General features: G+C 42.5%; 4 protein-coding genes across 4 annotated transcripts; 2 read left to right on the forward strand and 2 right to left on the reverse strand.

Annotated features, from left to right (window-relative positions):
• Positions 1-342: 342 nt before the first annotated feature.
• DFJ58DRAFT_225895 (uncharacterized protein) lies at positions 343-755 on the reverse strand. The gene is made up of 2 exons (XM_041379338.1): positions 464-755; positions 343-398 (listed from the first exon to the last, which is right to left on the reverse strand). Exon 1 carries the CDS (start codon positions 692-694, stop codon positions 473-475), a length of 222 nt encoding a protein of 73 aa, XP_041246553.1. The 5' UTR covers positions 695-755; the 3' UTR covers positions 343-398; positions 464-472.
• Positions 756-1,968, reverse strand: DFJ58DRAFT_225894 (uncharacterized protein). Its single transcript, XM_041379337.1, has one exon. The coding sequence runs from the start codon at positions 1,625-1,627 to the stop codon at positions 815-817; it is 813 nt and encodes a 270-aa protein (XP_041246554.1). The 5' UTR covers positions 1,628-1,968; the 3' UTR covers positions 756-814.
• A 2,928-nt stretch (positions 1,969-4,896) lies between these two features.
• Positions 4,897-5,610, forward strand: DFJ58DRAFT_725252 (uncharacterized protein; the record flags this gene model as incomplete). Its single annotated transcript, XM_041385214.1, has 4 exons — positions 4,897-4,974; positions 5,026-5,121; positions 5,180-5,252; positions 5,312-5,610. 4 exons carry the CDS (start codon positions 4,897-4,899, stop codon positions 5,608-5,610), a joined length of 546 nt encoding a protein of 181 aa, XP_041246555.1.
• A 2,891-nt stretch (positions 5,611-8,501) lies between these two features.
• On the forward strand, positions 8,502-8,897 carry DFJ58DRAFT_656728 (uncharacterized protein; the record flags this gene model as incomplete). Its single annotated transcript, XM_041381934.1, has 1 exon — positions 8,502-8,897. A coding segment is annotated over one exon (396 nt), but the record flags the coding sequence as incomplete, so codon positions are not given.

Below are 8,897 nucleotides of genomic sequence, written 5' to 3' on the forward strand. Positions count from 1 at the left end.
CGTTGCTTGGCTGCCACGTCCAATGGCAGTCGTGAGAATAACTTCTGGGTACACCGCAAGCTTGACGTCGCCATGCTCCTTTGCAGCTTTGTCAATCGAGGGAGGCGAGAATAGGAGCAGGGATGTCTTTGTCGGTACCATATCCCTCATCCACCACTCACATCCAAGAAGAAACGCTTCCGGGCGTTGTCATGCAGCTCCTTGTGCTTATCTTTGGGGATGTATAGGCTCTGACATACGGCGTTTTGGCCATTGACCTGCTAGAGCAGTATCCCGGCAAGGACTACAGTCTACCTGTGAGAGGTGTGAGCCGCCACGACCTTGTGTAACGCAGCGTGCCTTGAAGCTTTCTCCTACTCTAAAAGAGCCAACCTGCAATTCATCGCAGCTGCTACATACTACGCATGGCACAACACATCCATCAATCACACAAATACGTTCGAAATGTTGAGACCCTACGCACTCCAAGATCTCAAGGGTTCACCAGGAGCGCATCAGCCATATGTTGGCTGATCCCCTTAAAACGAGCCGCGAGCACTTTATGTGCTCTTGCGTGATCACGGACTCCATGGAGGTGTTGATTCCGTCCCTGAGGTGTAATCACTCCGGGGCCTGCAGAGCTCAACAGCACGTAGAATTCGTCCTTTCTGAAGGTTTGGTGGTGGTTGGGAGTGTTCGGTGTGTAGAAAAGCATTAGGTGTGATTTGGAAAGAATTAAATAGGACACAAATCACGAATTAGATACATGAAGAGATTATCAAAGGTGCACGCCTGCAAAGAGGCAATTATCAGTTCATGTTCGTCAAAATTTGAATTATGCATATGTTTTGGAGTTAACCATTGCGTATGTAACCGTATGATGTTCTCGTGAATTGCAAACCGAAGGACTAGACATACCTGAATAAGCACGACTTTGCTCTGCCAGCGTATCGGCTTTGCTCAGGAATCCCTGCGCACCCTGTAGCTTCCGTGTGCAGTCGTTAAGAAGGACTGTTTGGTCGTTGAATTTGGTCTGCAGGGCCTGCAGCTCGTTCCTCATGGTTCTATTCTCACTCTCTCGCATCAGCAGCTGCTGCTGATATGAGCTGAGATCTTGCTGCAGCTTCTGAACCGCATCTTCAAGCTTGGAGCGTTCTTGCTGAACCTTTTCTCTCTCGCTTTGCTCCAGTAGTAACCTGATCTGGATTTCATCGGCTTCCTTGCTGGCTTTTTTCAGTGTGTTCATAAGCCAGATAATTTTCGTGTCCTTGTCTGGGGCGGAAATTTGCTGCTCCGCCTCAACTTGAAGTTTCTTCAGCTTATCCTCTAGTGACACGCGGTTCCTCTCCCCCTCCTCCCATTTCTTCTTCCACTCAAGAAGTCGTTCTTTTGCCTCAACTTCGAGGAAGAGACGTGGAGATAGGCCAGCATTGACAAGAGCTGTGTATGCAGTGGAGCCTTCAGATGATAATAACACGCAGGTTGACATGTCCATGGTCGTTTTGGTTGCAAAGTAATGAATGTTCACCCCATATTGAAGGACTACGCCATGTGGTAGAAGCATGTTCGTTTCTACCTCGTGTCCTGTACGACGTCCATTATGGCCATCTGGAGGCATACTGCAGTGGCATTCCATCTCACAGATCATGCTGCGGACCGCATATGTGTGTCTGTAGTCATTTATTTTTGTCTTCACAACAGTTCCTAAGTTATGCTGTGGTCAGGATACACCCTGGCCCGCGGGCCACGGTTGTAGCGGTGCCCCAGTCAAATCGCTCTCTGCCGATCACTCACTTCCAGGCCACCACTGGGCCCACCATGAGTTCCAAACAATTGGACTCTCGTGGATTTTTATTTGTGAGAGTAGCCAACTAGTACGAAGTGTAATTACTTTCAAATCACGTGACCAACGCGCATGGTTGAACACATCGGCCATAAACTCAGCAGCTAACAAGTGTTCGTAGCTACAGTTCATCTCTCTGTTCAAACATTCATGTCCAAGACACTCTCACTCAATTGTTGGGTCCTTGGGGATGACCCACAATAAGTCTGTCCTGTCGATATTGAAAGCACGAACACTGTGGGCCATTTGAAGGACGCTCACCTCATGTAGGTGGATGGATATATCCTTTTGGACTATAGCCCTAAAACTGGGATACATCATTCAGTCTAATTATCCATGATCCACATGGATATATCCCTTGGTGGATCCCAAATGCTAGCATACACAGCCGCATTTTTTCGCATTTTTGAAACTCAGCCTTTTGTCATTCCAGGATATATTCCATGTGGTAATTCAAAAAACATACCCACTTTGGTGGACTGCAGTCTTCCACATCATTCCCACACTCCGCATTTTTGTATTTTTAGCCATACTGTGCCTACATCAGTTAAAAATACATTGCTTCTCATATTAGGGCCTTCCCATTATCCCCACACCGCATTTTTGGCCGCCTACTGTGGGAATTTCCCCACTACACCAAAAACATCACCTATTTTGGGAATCTACACAATATCAATTATCACCACACTCTCCCCACCCCACTGCAGCTTCACCACTACACTACAATAGCCCCCCCTTGTATCTAAGTAGTAGTTTAGTATATATATGTACAATATAATATAATAGACCGCTTTTTCGATTCATTTATGGGCCTGCTCCTCCTCTAGGGACCATTCAACATAGGATAGGGTAAAGAACACCCTCGCATTTTTGCCCCTTTGATATAGAAGTATCCCAGTATATTCAGAACATGTTTAGAAGCATATATGAAGAGATTCCCATCTTTGTTTGACCCCCTGAAGCACCCTACATCAATAGGTACAGTGTATATATTGGAAAACACAAAACAGGTTCGCATTTTGGTTTCTAGCTATCTTAACTTGGATAAATTGTCCCCAACATCTATTCAATAGTAGTAAGAATGTATCAGGAGCTCAGGACCATAGAGAAAGATCTTCTTGTGTAGTGCATCCCTCCTCTCCTGGTGGTTTACCCCCTGTGAAATTTTTTCCTGTAGGACCGGATCTCAATTGAGGCAGGGAGTCCATGTCTATGTATATTTGGAGTAGATGTATCATATAGCTAGCCCAGGATACCCATAGTATCTCTTTACAGGAACAAAAAGATGGAAAATCGCATTTTTGACATTTTTGATGTTTTTCAGTATCTTACCCTTGCACATCTGGTCAGCCATGTTCATATATAATCAGTAGTACATTCAAATATGTGTTTCATGTTAAGGATCAGCTAGATATAGGGTGGAAATTTGAGATATAATGTAACGGGGCTTTTCTATTGATTAGATGCCTATATGATAGCAAAGCCTGTGATAAGTGATCAGAGACCTGGGATACCTCTCATATATGTCCCTCATGATATGATTAATATTTTATAAAGATCCATGAATGATTGACTGAATGACAGGCAAAAGAACATATGTGTGAAAAGTGACAATTGTCATTTTTGACACAAAGTTACATTTATAGCTGATACAGGTCGAAGATTTCATTAAAATTATGTAGGATGGATAGTAAACTACCTAAGGAAGCTATACTACATATTGCCCTGAGGGTAGAGGATGGGTGGAAGGGATGTAGTGTAAATGTGTGTTGACCTAGGATTAAAGTCTGACTACTACTCAACTGACCATTTTCGATGTTTTGGGTCTTTGAAGTTTCCCACACTCAATTTCTTATCTATTTCGCTTCCTCAGCACTCAATTCTTATTGGATTGTTCTGTAAATTTATGTGTATGATACTGAATATATTTGAAATGTACTCCAAGTTTCTGATTATTAAAGTTCGATGTTTTGAAGGTATTGACCCCTTATCAGTAGAAATAGCAAGCATATGCAGCATCTCAAACCTACAACCTATTTTGAACTGATCTCCATCATACAAGTAAGTATATACACTATTCTAATGATATATGAACAGGTTGGATCATAGATGCAAGGGTAAGATACTGAAAACATCAAAAATGTCAAAAATGCGATTTTCTATCTTTTTGTTCCTGTAGAGAGATCCTATGGGTGTCCTGGGCTAGCTATATGATAGATCTACTCTAGATATACATAGAAATAGACCCCTCACCTCAATTTAGGTCCGCTTCTACAGGAAAAAATTTCACACAAGGTAGACCACCAGGAGAAGGAGGGCACACTATGCAACAGAGGATTATCCTGTAGTCCTGGGCTCCTGATACATTGTTTCTATTGTTGAATAGATCCGAGGAATCATTTTTCCGAATATGTTCACCTAGAAATAATGAAATGGAAAGATATTCTGTGATTTCTTGCATATGTGCTATATCTATTGATGTAGGACACTTCAGGGGGTCAAATAAAGATGGAAAACTACTCATATATCCTCATAAACATATTCTGAACATTCCAGAACACTTCCCTATCAAAGGGGCAAAAATGCGAAATTGTTTTGTATCCTATCCTATGTTGAAAGGACTCTAGAGTAGGAGTAGGCACACAAATAGACAAAAAAGCGGTCTATTACATTATATTATACACATATATACTAAACTACTACTTATATATGCACAGGGACCTATTGTGGTGTGGTGGTGAAGCTGCAGTGAAGTGGAAAGGGTGTGGGAATAATTGATATTGTGGAGATTCCCAAAATAGGTGATGTTTTTGGTGTAGTGGGGAAATTCCCACAGTAGGTGGCCAAAAATGCGGTGTGGGGATAATGGGAAGGCCCTAATATGAGAAGCAATGTATTTTTAACTGATGTAGGCACAGTATGGCTGAGTTTCAAAAATGCGCAAAATGCGGCTGTGTATGCTAGCATTTGGGATCTACCAAGGGATATATCCATGTGGATCATGGATAGTTAGACTGAATGATGTATCCCAGTTTTAGGGCTATAGTCCAGTTTGGATGTATCATTCTAGCTGTATGGCTTCGGATGCTATCAAGGACAAGAAGAAGAATCAACTTGATTGTATTGATACTGATTCTCTTGTGTTATGGCAGGTGAGTCGTTGATGCTGAATATTTGATACTGATGATTTGATACTGTGAAAGGTTAAGATCAACATGAACGACCTGCACTTACTCAACACGATTGGGGATCAAGTCAAGGGTGGCGTACGGCTGAATTTGATGGTTCAACTATCCAAAGTGTTTATGGATGGATCAGAGTATGAGCATATCCATATTATCATAACATTCAGTGCAGTTACTCGAGTTTGGGGGTGCTGGTGTTACCATGATTGAAGACGCAACCAACATTGTAGTGCGGCTTAACACAGGTAAGATTATACTGACTTGTTCTTGAAGTTGACCCGCTCACAATATAGCCCACTAAAAGAGTTCAAGAACGTTCTTGACCTAGGAACCATTGGTCCCAACCCTTCAACAGCTGCCAAATCCACGCAATATCGCGAGATCCAGGCCAGGTCTGGGTTTACCAAAATATATGACGGCCGCTGCACTGAACACAACCCGGCTGACATGCATGTGCTACCGATTGAGTTATTCAACCCAGCATTCACTTACTTCTCAAGCAAAGCATTTAATCCTACATATGACGTACCTGAGGAGACACTACTTTCCGTTCAAGAGCTCATGTGTAGATTTGCAACCATACACTCAAATGAGCATGCATGAAACTTGAATCTTACTTCTCTACTGGAGAAGGTAATCGGAGAGCCTTTCATTCATGCGTGCACTCATGATGGCAAATGCATTCCCGATGCTTCGGTTCTTACTTCTCATCAGCATACCTTGATATGCTTGATTGTAAATGAGGAGAAGAACGGGATCAGAGATGGAGGTTCGGACCCTGCGGTCCAGGCCTCTTTCTCCTTTTTGTGCATCTCAAGTCAGCAGGTACAACAATTCAACACTCTGAAGCTCACTTTACTAATTGTTACATAGAATTCGGAACTTCATTTAAGATGCAATTGTCCTACATTCTTGGTTGCTCATGCTGGACCCTGGCTAGCAATTCTGGGCGCCGTTCTTACAGAGAAATGCATCATTCAACAGCTTACAGATCTCATCTGGATCCCGGCCCATTCTGTAATCGACCACGATCAATGCCTTTGAGTTGCTCGCATCATTCATACACTCGAACAATCAGTTACCATGCTCAAAGAATGGTATGACGATATCTTCAAGCTCCAGGAGCCGCTCTATGACATATCACATCCTGTTCGACACTCTCACTTTTTCCCTACCCCAAATACCTACATATGTGATGGAAATTCTGTGGGATTCACATATCAAGAGCCCCTTGAAAGTTGCCCTTCCTGTGTAGTGTTTTAAAGTCCAGTTGCTGGACTGAAAAAGACTGGCAACTGGACCAAAACTGGACTTTAAACATCAGGAAATCAACCTGAAGTTGATATGACTGGATATAATTGGTAATCAATAATCATTATTACATGTCATGTTTTAGCCTTAGATATCATTATCATGGTGCCACACATATATGAATTAAGATATGACTATGTCAGACATATCACCTTGATGTGTCTTGGCCATCTTAAAATTGGCACAAACTTGCTTTCCCTAGATTTAGTTGGTAAAATCAAATCAAAAATCCATTGAATTATATAAGGTTATATACAAAGATAAAGCTTGTTAATAAGTATGACAAATTGGTATTAAATGAACAAGGATTACAAAAAAAACCAACATTCTGATGTAGATATGTCATGTCTTATAATTGTATCAACAATTTTCTACCAATTGATCTTTACTACCACTGCTTGCATGACATTGCACTACAGGAGCCATGTCACATGATGCTTATGTAAGTTGTGGTTCACATTTTTCGACACTTGTCTTCTCTCATCTCATTCACACTCTAACTATGCACCTCTTCTAGCCCTTCAGGCCAACATCCTTCTCTCCCTACTATTTATGACTCATCCCTAGCATTTCATGACTCCTTCCTGGCCCTCCTCCTTCCTGGCCCTCCTTCCTGGCCCTTCATGGTTCCTTCCTGGTCCTTCCTAGTCCTCCCTGGTCCTCCCTGGTCCTCCCTGGTCCTCCCTGGTCCTCCCTGGTCCTCCCTGGCCCTTCATGGCTCCTCCATGGCCTCCTGCTCCCTGGTTCTCCCCCTTGGCCCTTCATGGCTCCTCCTTGACCTTACCTGGACCCTCTCTGGCCCTCCCTGGCTCCTCCCTGGCCTTCCTCCCTCAGGCTGACCCTCCTTGGCCCTTCATGGCTCCTCCCTGGCCCTCCTCCTCCCTGGCCTTCTCTGGTCCTCCTCTCTGGTCTTCCTGGCCTTTCCTGGTGGTTCTTCTTTTCTCTCTTGAGGCAGGTAACTGATATGTTTCTATGTCTCTCTACCTTCTATTCTACTATGTCTCTCTTCTCTCCTGTATCAATACCACATATGTACACACCCAACCCCAATTAAAATTTGATTTGATATATAAAATGATAAAATGAGTGTCAGTGTTAAGACTTTTGGCAATTTCATGACAGTTTTGTTTGAGGCAGCCTGACATTATAAACCTTTGTCAAGGATGACAGATATTTGCAATGTGTATCATAATTGTATCATTGGTGGTTTTCCCCAGCGGAACCTTGCCTATCTAAAGCTTTGTCAGGCTGAGTGCAATTATGATAGAGATTATTAGAGATTATATGAATTTTATATTAGATGGAGCTTTATAATGCTATGTCGTTTTTGGGTCAATTCCCTGATGAAAGACTGGACTTCAGTTGCAGTTGCCTGGTTTCAGAAAAAGTCCAGTTGCAGGTTGCCTACCTTTATGAAAATTTGAAAACCGATAAAAACCAGTTGCGACCGGTATTAGGGTTAGGGTTAGGGTTGTAGGGTTATAGTAGTCAATCAGGCAATTCCAATGGTGGTTTGGTCATGTCAAACAGTTAAGATCTGAAAAAGATATGAGCATTACCAGAAAGGCTCACAAAATTGAAGGATGTTGGCATAAAAATTAAAGATTGGCTTATAACTTGCCCAAACCTTGAATGTTTGACAAGATGAGACTAGCAATAGAGTCATTTAGACTAGGACTACAATTAGTGTTGGGATACCTAAGCCTTATAATGACTTTCATATTTTTCATATTTCAAATACAAGCCTGATAATGATTTTTGTTAAGCTTATACCTTGCTTATGTGTGAACCTATTGAAAAGATAAGATTAGTCCTAGACTCGTCTAGACTTCAAGCACAACTTTTGTTAAGCCACTTAAGCAATCACAACACATTTCATATTTGCCTCATGCTCTAGGGCGGTGTATTCTTAAAATGCTCATATCTCTCTCAAATCTTAACTGTTTTACATGATCAGACCACTGTTGGAAAGGTCCTGAAAGGTACTACACTATTATTGGACTTATTGAGGTTGCAACCGGTTCAAAACCGGTTGCAGGACCGAAAAAGACTAAAATATCGGTCTTTATCAGTCCTGGTCCGGTTGCCTCCAAATAAGGCAAAAGACCGGACTTAACCAGACTTTTAAACTCTATTCCTGTGTGACTTACCTGGCAAAGACAGTTGGGGCGTACCCTATCAATGTCGTCGTGAAGTTTGTCAGCAGGTATGGTGAGGACATCCACAATGTGATGGCTGAAGCAGGGTTCGCGCTGAAGCTCTTGTACTATGGACTAATCAATATCTCATCTGACATGCCATCATATGGCACACTGCGGATGGTGGTCATGGAATACGTGGACGGAATGACAGCCTATAGTGTATCGAAACTGCCTCAAAATTTTCACCACTACCTCACAAAAGCGATTGATTACAGTCATGAGCAGGGATTTGTTTTTGGTGATATTTGGAAGCCAGACATCATGATTACAAAGGACGGCAAAGTCCAATTGATCGATTTTGACTGGGCTGGACACAAAGGCGAGGTCAGGTATCCTACCTCCATATCTCCTGGTATTGATTGGCCAGATGGTGTGTGA

Source organism: Suillus subalutaceus (genome assembly GCF_016647625.1).
Source record: "Suillus subalutaceus strain FC151 chromosome Unknown DFJ58scaffold_25, whole genome shotgun sequence".
Taxonomy (NCBI): domain Eukaryota; kingdom Fungi; phylum Basidiomycota; class Agaricomycetes; order Boletales; family Suillaceae; genus Suillus; species Suillus subalutaceus.

Excerpts from the sequence above, each read along its gene's own strand:
- DFJ58DRAFT_225894 (XM_041379337.1), bottom strand. The coding sequence starts at position 1,627 with ATGATCTGTGAGATGGAATGCCACTGCAGTATGCCTCCAGATGGCCAT.
- DFJ58DRAFT_225895 (XM_041379338.1), bottom strand. The coding sequence starts at position 694 with ATGCTTTTCTACACACCGAACACTCCCAACCACCACCAAACCTTCAGA.